Below are 13,325 nucleotides of genomic sequence, written 5' to 3' on the forward strand. Positions count from 1 at the left end.
TCCTTCTTTCTTGTCTTCTTAATGACTTTTTGCTCTCTTCATGTATGATGTTCTTGATGTCATTCCACAACTCTTCTGGTCTTCGGTTTTTAGTGATACATTAAACACTAAAAACACTAAAGATTTCATACATTACATCCTTTGATTATTAATGGATACTGACAATGTTTCTTTTCATTATGAACTGTGCCCCATCAGCAAATGAAGGTCCCAAAAACTTTTCTCCATTTGCATCATCACTGTCAACTCTGCTTTGGGGAGACAGCTCTTCCTCAGTCATATTTAAATGCCTTCCAACCTGAGGGCATCAACATTTGACATTATATTTGACAATATTCTGGTACTATTCAGAATGTATTCATCTTCAGAAACTATACTTGGCAATGTTCTGCAGCTATTCCTAAGGATTTTAGCTGGAGTTCTTCTGATAGCATTTTGCAAAACCACCTACTTATTTATTGCAAGTATCTTTTTTAAACAAAATAAAAGATTACTACAGGTATGGACCTCACAAGATGGAATATTCCCAATCCCAATTGACTACATCTGTGGGAAGAGAAAGTGGAAAAGCTCCATATCAGGTTTCAGCACTCAAAATGTGACTAGAGAAGAGATGCCTCCTCAAAGTAGAGTTGACCATGATGACGTGAATGGAATTAAGCTTGTGGGAGAAAAGCCCATAGAACCTTCATTTGCTCATGGGGCACAACTCAAAATGAAGAGAAACAGCTGTAAGCATCCATTGAAAATCAGAACATGGAATGTATGAAGTATGAATCTGGGAAAATTGGAAGTTGTCAAAAATGAAATGGAATGCATAAACATCAATATTTTAGGCATTAGTGAGCTGAAATGGATTGGTGTTGGCCATTTTGAATCTGACAACCACATGGTTTACTATGCAAGGAATAACAGATTAAAGAGAAATATTGTTGTGTTTAACATACTCATCAGAAATCAAGACAGCCAGACTTCATCTCTCTTACTTAGGACATGTTATCAGGAAGGAGCAGTCCCTGTAGAAGTCCCTGTAGAAGGATACCAGGTTTGGTAAAGTGGAGGATTGGAGAAAAACACAAAGATCCCCAATGAGATGGATTGGCACAGAGGCAGCAACAATGGGTTCAAATGTAGCCACAATTGTGAGGTTGGCGCAGGACCAGGCAGTGTTTCATTCTGTTGTGCATAAGGTTGCTATGAGTTGGCATGGACTCGAAGGCACCTAACAAAAAAAAACATTGGCCTCTCCAGTATCAGAAGAAAAATGATGGTAATTCAATGTGCTAACAATCAATTAGTTCAACAGACTAATAGAACATGTACACATCAGTCTCTACGATTGAGATCAGAAGAACTAAATGGTGCCCAGTTACCACTACCAACTGCTCTTGAAGGAATCACATTAGAAGGACCTGGATAGAATGGTAGAAAGTGTGAGAAAAAAAAATCAAAATTATTTAAATACATAAAATGCTAGGCTTACTTGTCATAAAGAGACTGGAGGAACCCAAGACTCTGGCCCTCAAACAGCCTTCAGGTCTGGAAAGGAACTCACCCTTGTGTCCTAATTTTCAGTCAAAGATAGTTAGGTATATAAGGGCACAACAACACTTGTAAGATATGCTCACCATGGAATTGTCAAATATTCTAAATCAAGGAGGTAACATTTACGTAAGGATAAAGATGAGAAGGAACCACAGGGAGGAAGTGAGATAACCATTGTTGCATGGAGAGAATTGCAATCATTGAGATGGAACAAGTGCATGATTTTTTATGTAAAACATATGATCTTGTCTATAAAACCTCAGTCAATTCACAATTGAAAGTTTTGGATTTTTTTAATTCCCTTACTATTCTAATATCAGTATTCTTCAGATGAGTGCATATAGAAATGAAAGAGTAATATAGAAATCAATGAGGAAAGCATTCTGAGAAAAACAGAAATATTTCTGAAGGACATGCATGGTCATCAAGTTCATAGTCATCAAATTTGAGTGCATTCCTTGTGAATCCAAGTATAGACCCAGTGCTGGGTGTCTGTATACTTGCCTGTTTTCCTTTTTTCACAACAACTCTCTTTTCTTTTTCAAAAGCTGTCTCTGCTAGGATGCTCTCTTTAGAGATACAAATCTAAAATAAAATATGAAATAGTGACAGATTTTCAATATGGAAATCCTAATTCTCTCTAAATTACTTCATCAGATCACTGAATTTATATTGATATCAGACTCACTCAGATTCTTAAAATTAGGAGGGGGGGAGTCTGAATTTTGCATTAAAACCTGGCAATTTACCAGAAAAAAAAGTAAGAATACAGGTATGATTCCTCCTGAGAAGAAAAAGGGTCCTGACCCTTCCAGGACATTCACTCTTCTCCTCCCTCATCCATTAACTTAACAAGCCCTCAGAGACTGGGATAACATAGATGACTTAAGCTAATTACAAGCTCTGTGAGTTGGGTTCTCAACACCATCTGACTATAAATTACTGTGTCTCAAGCCATTCTAAGTCCCCCTCGTAGTCCAGCTGGCTACATAAATATTTCAAACCCAGGAATGTACATATGCCTCCTCCTTTCCAATTCATAACCTGCATCAGGGCTCCCATGCCTGCCTCTGTCTTTCTGCCAGTCCTGAGGAAGGAAAATCAGCCTTGATCACCTACCAGGCAGAAGAGGAGCAATGGATTCACACTCCTTGTCCATGCCCCAGTGGAGAAACCATGCAACCCAGTGTTAAGGGAGACAGGAATGAAAAAGGGACTGTCAAGAGCATTGTTTTTTATCATGAGAACCAACAGTTGGGTGGACTCAGAATAAATTTCAGCTAAGTGGCTTATGAAGTTTATATTCTCTATACAGTATTGAGTACTCTCATTCAGAGTTCTGCTTTTCTCTAATAATTCTAGCTTCTGTACGCATTTTCCTAATCATTCTGATCCATCAGGTTTTCATTGGCTGATTTTTGGAACCTCCACTGAAACCTGTTCAACATCATAGCAATTCACAAAATTCAACTGAAGAATGGGCAGTAGGCACATTGGCTGGAAATCAAACTCAGTCACATGAAAGGAGAGAGTTTTACCACTAAACCCTCACTGCCCCTTAGCACTGGAAATTGAGCCATAATGCTAGCCTGTCAGTTCAGCCTGCTATTTATCTTCCAGGGTCACCTTAGGTGATATGCTCAAAAGGAAAAAGATCAAGCCTCATTCATTAATTTCTGCATCCCAAAACCCTACACATAGTTTGGCGCACCATAGGTGACCCAAAATAAACATTGATTATGTTTTGTGTGTGGTGCTATAGGATAAATGTTGGATTGCTAACCACAAGGTCAGTGGTTCAAAACCACCAGAAGCTCATTATGAAATCCTATACAGTGTTGCTATAAGTTAGAATAACTTGATGGCACTTAATAACTACAACAGGAGCACAACTTAGACTCTGTGACATCAACACACTGAGTGCTTAATGGCTGTGCTTTCTTTCCTTCCTGAGATGTTCTGGAGAACTGGAGAGATGAATACAACTAAGTTGTTTAAACACAAGTTTTAAACCTGAAGTCACCAGGAAAAAGAAATGAAAGGTTGGGAATTTGGCTAGGACCCTGTGTGCAAACAGAGGCAGAAGCATCAATTACTGATCTTGAGCATTGAGTCCATCTTTAAATAGTTGAGTGAGGCCATGATTTACAAGAACCTTTATGGCATGGATATTGTACATCAGAGTTTTTTATGAATAGCAATTCATTTTAATGCCCATTTTAGAAATCTGAGATATGAAAATGTTATTCTCTATAAAGATGTAATTTCATGTGAAGCTATTATAGACAGCTGACTATTACTAGCTGGACTTCAGGGATATTTGTGGTACAGAGGTTATGTATTGTGCTGCTAATGAAAAGGCCAGTTGTTTGAACCTACCAGCTACTTCACAGGAGAAAGACATGGCAGTCTGCTTCTCTGTAAGTTTGGAAGTCTTGGAAACTCTATAGACAGTCCTACTCTGTCCTATAGGATCGCAATGAGTCAGAGTCAACTCAATAGGATCTGTTTATCATACCTTGAAAAAAGCATGTGAATGCTTTTTCTGCTGAGAGAGCAAATGTTAGCAATTCATAGTAAAATGGAACAACTTCATTGTCTCAACTCAAGCTATCCTTCATTCACCTATGAGAGTTTGCAGAAAGTATTGTTATTAGGACTTTTGCAGACATAGACACAGGTTTGTTCCAAACAAAACATGTTTAAACATGTCTCTGTGATGAGTAGACAGCTTCAGACAAGCTCTCAGTAATACATTATCTTAGTGCCATTAGGGCACCTTCAAAAATGACCCTTCAAAGCAGTGACTCCCAAGGAGATCTACTGGGCCAACAAAATTCAGGGCAGAGAGGTCAGTTCAGATGACTATGGTAATGTTTTCGCGACATTCTAAAGGAGTATTATGACAAACTAACAGAAAAGTGATGGCAAGAAACAATTACGTCACATTTTCACATTTTTATTTAATAAAGGCCTCTATGATTTTGTAGCAATTCTTTTCAATTTATAATTCAATGTATACTATTAAATTTCTTACACAAACCCTACCTACAAGGAAGGTTCTAGATTACCCCCATCTTAAGATAAGGAAACTGCTTAGGTATTCATGATGTTATTCTCTAAATTTTTGTATTTTGCATTTTTCACATATAATATCACTGTTACCAACCAAGAAAATTGAAGATATGAGTTACTTTCAGAAATCTCAATTTAGCATTATAATCCCCTACCAGAAAAGATTTCAAAAGGTGTGAACTTTTGGTTCAGCTTGTTTTAAACTCTCTTTAAGAGTTATGTAAGAAGAAGCTGTGAACTAAATCCAACCACATTCAATAGACTCCTGTGAACCCGGGTAAAGAACTGGTTGGCCAGCAGTATGGCAAGGACTGGGGACACCTGGGTCCAGAGACAGTGACATAACCACAGAGGACTAGAGTGGAGAGTGAAGCGTCCAGCTTATAAGAAGTGAGGGAATATACACAAGAACACACACACTTGCGCATAATACCCACATGACCTGACTTCAATAGCTGGATGATCAGAATTTGACTAGAAGAAGAAACAAGAGGGGAAAAAAAGAGTAATCTGACACAATTTGATGAATTTGACCTCCATCTGTGGATGTAGTAGCTCAAAAGAGGGAACAAATCTTTACAGTGAGGATCATTACCACCCCCTAGGTACACAGGGTAGACAAGGATGGGTAACTTGGACATTGGTTACCCAAAATTGGGGGGGATGGGGGGTGGGGAGGGCGAGGCTACAAGGAAAAAAGTGACTGGCTTAAAAACTTTAAAGAGGGAGATCCAGAGGGTGTGGAGAAAGGTTGACTCTCCACTGAGTAGTATCCAATCTGTCTGAGCGGGGCTGATCAAAGGAGATGGGGATAGCACTCATGTGGGACAATAGTGAATAATTGCTTTCAGGACTGACTGTAAGGGTTGGAAATGTAAAGGTAGACATATTGTAGCAAAAGGAGGGAAGTGGCTGATTTGCAGTCTAGGAGCAGGGGTCCCTGGGGCAACCAAGGGAGAAAAGTGGAGAGCAGACCCTACTCAGAGAAACAGTGATGCCAGACATGGAGGCAGAGATGATGACATGGAGAGATGGAGCAGCTAGAGACTCTAGACCTAGATAGGAAGAGGAGTTGCGTGCTGACGACTGAGGGGCAGGTTTGCAGGCTATACCTTTTGTTTGGTGATGCATGGAGGGGATTGTAACCATGTCAATGAAATGATATACAATAGGATGAATATAAAGCTAATGTTCTCCCATGTAAACTATCACATAATTCACAATAAAAACTTTGAAAAAAAGAGTTATATAAGAAGCCTTGGTAATGTAGCGGATTACGAGTTGAGCTGTTAACTGCAAGGTCAGCAGTTCTAATCTACCAACCACTCCATGAGTGAAAGAAGAGGCTTTCTGTTCCCTTAAATATTCACAGACTTAGAAATTCTATACAGGGTCAGAACCGAATAGATGGCACACTACCAAGACCACCACCATAAATGCTATGTAATAAAAATTTTTAATTTAATTCAGTAAATGTTTGGTATAATTTTCCAATTAAGCCATCTGCTCTTGGACTTTTCTATGTTTGAAACTTTTTTTATATTGCTTTGATCTCTTCACTTGTTATGCATCTATTGTTGTCTTGTATTTCATAAGTTAATTCTTTATTGTCTGTGAATTTGTTATATGTAAATGTCTTTGGTCCTCTAACATTCTTCAAATGTCTTCAGATGATTGTCTTTAAAATGAATTTCTGTGGAGAAACTCAAAAACCAATGATGAAAATGTTCTAGGAAGAATGGTTTTGCCACATTTGAGAAGTTTTGCCAAAAATGGTATATGACCTTAAGTGTACATACTTACTTGTGATTTTTCCTGAATCAAAATATACAAGAAGCCTTATTAAAGTCCATTAAAAATTGGAATTTAAGGAGAATGTAATTTTTCCACAAACTGTTTCAAGTCCCTTTACAGACATAGGGCTTTAAACCTGTTTTCTTGTTTTCCTTTTAGGGGCCTTTCTTTACTTTCACAAAGGTGTCACTGCAACATGGAACCAAATAATCTAACATGTGTCTCTGAATTCCTACTCCTGGGCCTCTCAGAAGATCCAGAGCTGCAGCCCCTCCTCTTTGGAATGTTCCTGTCCATGTACACAGTCACAGTGCTTGGAAACCTGCTCATCATCCTCACCATCAGTTCTGACCCCCACCTCCACAACCCTATGTATTTCTTCATTTGGTTCCTATCCTTTGCTGACATTGGTTTCATTTCCACCACAATCCCAAAGATGCTTTTGAATATCCACACACACCTCAGAATCATCTCCTATGTCGGCTGCCTGAATCAGTTGTATTTCCTCATGTTTTTTGGATGTATGGACAGTCTACTCCTGACGGTGATGGCCTATGATAGATTTGTGGCCATCTGTCACCCCCTTCATTACCCAGTCATCATTAACTGCTACATTTGTGGCTTACTGATTTTGGTGTCTTTTTTTCTCAGTGTTTTGTATTCCCAACTGCACTACTTGATAATGTCACTACTTACCTTCTGCACAAAAATGGAAATTCCTTATTTTTACTGTGATCTTTCTCAGCTCCTCAATCTTGCCTGTACTGAAACAACCACCAAAAACATACTAGTGTATTGCATTGCTGCCATCTTTGGTGATGTTCCAGTCTCAGGGATCCGTTTCTCTTACACTTGAATTATTTCCTCAATTCTAAGAATCCCATCATCAGGAGGGAGGTATAAAGCCTTTTCCACCTGTGGCTCTCACTTGTCAGTCGTTTCCTTATTTTATGGAACAGGTATTGGAGTGTACCTGAGTTCAGCTGTCTCACCTTCACTTAAGAGTGGTGCAGCAGCCTCAGTGATGTACTCCGTGGTCACCCCCATGCTGAATCCCTTCATCGACAGCCTGAGAAACAAGGATATCAAGAGGGCCCTGCAGAAACTCTTCAGCAAGTCAGCATAATACCAATATCTGTGCTATCTTTATTATTTTTTATGACCTGTATATTAGAACAGGCAGAAAACCAAACATATGGAGGTGGAAAGCATGTTCCTCTTATCACACAATTTTGTTGCTCTCATTCCCTTCAGCATTTCACTTCAGAATATTGCTTATGTGGCCCATTTTGTGGGGGATATCTGGGATTTGTAGTACATCATAATACATGCCCAATTAGACCTTTGTCACTATTTGTTCTAATACATAGGAAACCTTCTGTATTTGCCATCAATGATACAGGCATCCTTGATAAAAATAGAAAATACAATCTACCAACCTTTTCACAGTTCATGCCTATTGACTATACAAGATCTATGTTTATCTTTTTCCTAATGCAGTTTAGGTGTTTTAATACTTGTTTTTAGTTTTCAAACTGGGCTGCATATTTGAATCATCAAGTAAACTTTAAAGATATTTATGCCGAGTTGTATGAACAGAGATTCTGATTTATTTAGACTAAGTATTGTGATGAGCCTGAAAACTTCTCAAACACCCCTGGAGATACTAGTGAGCAGCCAAGGTAGTAACTTATCAATTTGGTGAGACCACACAATTGACTAATATGCACTGGGTCTTTTATTTTTTATGAGCAGATGCTGAAGATCTTAAAGCAATCAGTGCTCACAAGGGGAAAAATAAAGAATTTCAGGAAAAGTGATTTTTCTTAAGATTGCTGATGATTTTTCTTTGAACAACTCCTTCCTCCATACCCAAAACTGGTCACATATCCTTGATATTAAACTCTTGTCGCTCTACTCCCAAGTAAACTTTCCTGGCTTTAAACAACATGTTATCCCATTATGATGTTCAAACCACTACCTCTTGATCTAGGTATGGATTCACAGGCTGCTTGCCATCTGGAATTGCCAGTGGACTGCCTACAGCAATTGCTTTACATGGTAAGCAGCACAGCCCACCAACAGCACTAACTGATTGATCATGATGTTATGCTTGAGCTTGTCCATGTTCTCAGATAAGGTGCCACTCTGCACGCCCCTCCACATCTAGTGTCCAGCATTAACAAGCTGGCTACAGCTAATACCGGCTGTCTGCATCTTTTTGCTATTGTGAATACTGCTACTATGAACATTAGTGTGCATATATCTACTCGTGTTGTGGCTCATATTTCTTGTGGGTAAGTACCAAGTAGAAGAATTGCTGGATCATAAGGTATTTCTATTTCCCACCTTCTGAGGAAGCTCCACACTCTTTTCCAGATTGTTTGGACCATTTTGCAATCCCACCAGCAAATTAAGAGGGTCGCAATCTCTCCACATCCTCGCCAGCATTTATTGTCCTCTATTTTTTTTATCTTCACTGTTATTGCTGGTGTGAGATGATATCTCATTGCTGTTTTGATTTCCATCTCTAATGGCTTCAAACTGAAGCTGAAGAAAATGAAAACAAGTCCACGGGAGCCAAAATATGACCTTGAATATATCCTACCTGAATTTAGAGATTCTCTAAAGAACAGATTTGATACATTAAACACTAAAGACCAAAGACCAGAAGAGTTGTGGGATGAACATTATATATTAAGAAAACAAAAAGTCATTAAAAAGACAAGAAAGAAGGAAAGTTCAAAATGGATGTCAGAAGAGACTCTGAAACTTGCTCTCCAGTTTAGAGATGCTAAAGCAAATGAAAGAAATGAACAGAAATTTTCAAAAATCAGCTTAAGAAGATAAAGATAAATATTACAACAAAATGTGCAAAGTTCAAAATGTGCTGAAAAGGACATCATCAAATATGAGCAAATTAGTTGTGAAGCTGAAATAGCTAGAAACATGATGAGAGACCATGAGAGAGTAATCAAGAAAGAGAATGCTGCATAGGACAAGCATAACATAGTAAAAGAAAAATACTATGACGACTTAGAGAAATAACCGAACAGAGAAAAAAAGCAAGAAACTTATGAGCAGCGACTGAAAAAGAAACTCATGATTGATGATATTATGAGGAAAATCCATGAAGAGGATCAATTGCAAAAACAACAAAAGTTGGAAAAAACAAAAACAACTCAAAAGTATGTAGAAGAGTTTCAGAAAGAGCAAGCTCTCCAGGGACAAAAGAATTGGGAGATGATGGAAAAAGAAAACAAAAACATTACAGAGTTTGGCAATATACAAAAGCAAAGAGAAGAAACGTGACTGGCCAAAGTTCAAGAATATGAGGGAAAAAAAGACTACAGCTTCAGGATGCATTGATTCAGAAATTTAAAGAAATATTGCAAAACAATGTAAAGATTTGGAACACGTGCAACAAGAATTATACCAGGAAGAACAAGCTGAACTAGATAAGAGAAAACTAATAAAAGAACAAGAGATGAAATTGAGAAAGCAAAAGGAAATTAAGGGAATAAACAAGATGGCGGGTTGGGTGGAAGTACAGTAAGGAGCTCCATCAGCAACAACACAGAATACAGGACCAAGCAGGCTCATGGAATGGTCCCAGAATTGTGAACCACATATGAAGGAATATTTAGAAGGCTGGAAGACTTACAGCTAGGGGAATTTGTAGCAGAAGCAAGAAATCCATTGCTTTCTAATTCAAGATACTCAGCTGCTCCAGGAGCCACCATATTGGGTGAGACCAAGCAGGTAAGGATCAGAGCAGCCACAGACACCTGACAGAACCTTGGAGATAAAGGTGTGGACATTCTTTTCTTTTGGTATCTGTTCATTATTCCCTTGCTGTCTGCGCACCTCCATTCTGGTAACTATAGGGGTGCCTGAATGAGCGGACACCTCAGCCCCACCCTCGGATGGTTCTACTATGCATGCGCACAGATCTCCTAGAAATTTAAAGAGACAGTTTCCACTATAAACCAAATGGCCACAGCAGGCTTGAACTGTTTATAACTAGAAAAAAGGCCTGAATGGGGACTGTGGAATGGGACAAGCAGACAAAAAAGGAAACAGGCTGAAAATTAAATCCTAAGTTACGTCAAAATGACCAACAGTAGCATCTTGAAGTTTCTCATGAAGAAGAATGAATAGGGAAGCCCATTTCCTGATCACATCTACCTGAAGGCAATCAGAAAGCATTAAAAAATACCAAAATATTCACCCATCAACATGTTAAGGCCACAGATAACTCCTGAATATGCCCCCAAAATAGAAGCAGATGATGATATCTGCAAATGTCCAGAAACGAGGTAAAGTGACTGAGGCAAATGAGCTGGAAGTAGACCGATACTCCATACTGGAAGATGGGCAGTCTTTGGAAATGCCAGAGAAGGAATTCAGAAAAATGATTATAAAATGTATCAAAACACTATATAATGGAGTTGAGAAAAATAAGGAAGAAGTCAGGAAAGTGCTACAGGAACAATCAAATAAAATAGATACAGCACTGGAAATAATTCAAAACCTACAGAAAGAGGTCCAAATAATTAATAATAGAATATCAGAAATGGGCAATACACTGAAAGGGCAAAGGAGTAGAACTGAAGAGATAGAAGCAAGAACTAATAAGCCAAAAAATAAATCTCTCAACACTACTAAGATAAGAGAGCAAACACAAAAAAGGATAAAAAAATCTGAAGAAGGCCTAAGATTCATGTTGGACAACATGAGAGGAATAACTTAAGAATTATTGGCATTCTGGAACAGGAACAATCACACAAGTCCATAGAGGAGAAGTTGAAGAGCTTCTGGAAGAAAATTTTCCTAACATCTGAAAAGTGAAAAAATAAGCAATCAAGAAGCTCAGAGAACCCAGGATGGAAGGACCCAAAAAGACAATCACTAAGACATATAATAATTAAGTTCTCCAAAATCAAAGATAAGGACAGATTCTTGAAAGCAGTTAGGGAAAAGACAAATGTAACATACAAAGGCAAGCAAATCAGATTAAACTCAGATTTCTCAACAGAAACTATGCAGGCAAGAAGGCAATGGGGAGACATATATAAAACCCTGAAAGAAAAAAACTACCACCCAAGAATCCTCCACCCAGCAAAGCTGTCAATCAAATGTGATGGTGTAATCAAAACGTTCCAGAATAAACAGAAACTAAAGGATTTTGCCAAAGCCAATCCTGCTATGAAAAAACATCCTAATGGAAGTTCTGTGGACTGAAAACCAACAAGAACAGACAACAACTACAGAATGACTTACGTGGCAGCATCACCCTGAACTCAATCGACAGATGGAAGAGTCAAGAACAGAATAAAATTATAAGGACAGAGGATCTGGGAGGTCAGTCTATTATCAAAACAATTACAATGTGAAAGAAGGTAAACTCAGAGGAACAGAGATCCAGGTGGTGGGAAGGTTAAGTAGATTACAGGATAAAATAGACTGTCTTAAATGGAGGGTAGAACTAATGGAATATAAGGTAACCACAATGGGGTTGGTGTGGGGGGTTTACTTTGAGTGTTGGGGAGGGCAATACAAGAAGGGGGGAGGAGGCAGAAAACAAAATAAATAGGGGAACACTGAGACAGGTTTGCATGGCCTAGTGGGACAGAGGCAAATAGTGATGCATACTCAACCTTGGAACAATAGGGCTCTGGGATACAGGGATCTAGGTATAGCTTGAAGAGGGTTAATAATACTAAAATCCTTGATTGTCTTATTAATATTAATTTCCCTTGTCTACTATTGTAAAATAGACACTTGATTGGGATAGAAAAGAAAGTTAGGAAATATGATTAGAAAAAACGTGTAGCCTGTCTTCAGCCTATAACTGACTGGAATACCTAAAAGGGGTTCTACAACTTGCCCAGTGAAATAGGCCTCATGCAAAGCCTTTACAGAGCATAGGACCTTAGGTGGAATCCTGAGTCCCATCAAGAACCTTATGAAGTAGGACATTCCCACTAGAAAGGAGAAGCAGACTGGAAAAGCTACAGTGACAGAAGATACATATTCAAAGAAAGATCATCAGGAAAAAAAAAAAAAAAAAATGTCAATATGACTGGCTACTGCAAGAATAAGCAATCTGTTCGCCAGGAAGACATCAAGGCTAGCAATTAAGTGCCTTCAGGACAAACTCACCTCTAACACTGAAACTCAAAGGGAATACACAAACAAGCATGTAAGCTTGCTGGCGACCACATTGGTCTACTGGTGAGCGGAAGAGACGGAAAGGCATCAATGAAGAAATGGGCTGAGTTCAACCTCAGTCCATTGAATCCCGTTGACCTGGAGATGAGAGAGAGAAGAGGAAGGGCTGGTTGGTCCAAAGTGTGGTGAGACATGAGGACACTTGAGCCCATGGACAAGGACTTAGCCACAGAGGGCTAGACTGAAAGTGAAGCATTCCACTGATATGAAGTGAGGAGATATGCACAAGAACACCCAAACTTGCAGACAGTACCCGTTTGACCTAGCCTTGATGGCTCGATAATCAGAACTCAACTAGAGGAAGATTGGGGGGGGAAATTGTTGTTGTTTTTGTGGATAAAGGAAACAAGGGTAATCTGCTTCAATTTAATGAACCTGACCTATACTCAGAGAGGTAGTTATACTAAATACCAACAGAGATGGAAAGAAGTCTTCACATCAAGTATCAATGCTATCCGCTCTGTGCACAGGGTAGATAGGGACGGACAACTTATACACTGGCTACCTAAAATGAGGGGGCAATAAAGGTACAAAATGACTGGCTTACAAGATTTCAAGAGGGAGTTTAGTTTAAGAGTATGGGGGGAAAGAAAGAGTCCCCACTGAATAGCTGTCATCTTGTCTAGATGGGTCTGGTGAAAAGAGATGAGGATAAGAGTCATAAGATTCAATAGTGA

At 38.8% G+C, this 13,325-nt stretch overlaps 1 protein-coding gene and 2 pseudogenes across 1 annotated transcript in view; all 3 read left to right on the plus strand.

Annotated features, from left to right (window-relative positions):
* The first annotated feature begins 6,610 nt into the window (after positions 1 to 6,610).
* LOC102831451 lies at positions 6,611 to 7,540 on the plus strand (annotated as a pseudogene).
* A 1,754-nt stretch (positions 7,541 to 9,294) lies between these two features.
* LOC102835540 lies at positions 9,295 to 9,925 on the plus strand (annotated as a pseudogene).
* Positions 9,926 to 10,653: 728 nt separating this feature from the next.
* LOC102831833 (olfactory receptor 18-like) overlaps positions 10,654 to 13,325 on the plus strand; it is a 41,705-nt gene continuing 39,033 nt past the window's right edge. Inside the window, exon 1 of the mRNA XM_006875152.1 lies at positions 10,654 to 10,733. Within this exon, the coding sequence (XP_006875214.1) occupies positions 10,654 to 10,733 (80 nt within the window). The remainder of the gene's footprint in view (positions 10,734 to 13,325) is intronic.

Source organism: Chrysochloris asiatica, unplaced genomic scaffold, assembly GCF_000296735.1.
Source record: "Chrysochloris asiatica unplaced genomic scaffold, ChrAsi1.0 scaffold00312, whole genome shotgun sequence".
Lineage (NCBI taxonomy): Eukaryota > Metazoa > Chordata > Mammalia > Afrosoricida > Chrysochloridae > Chrysochloris > Chrysochloris asiatica.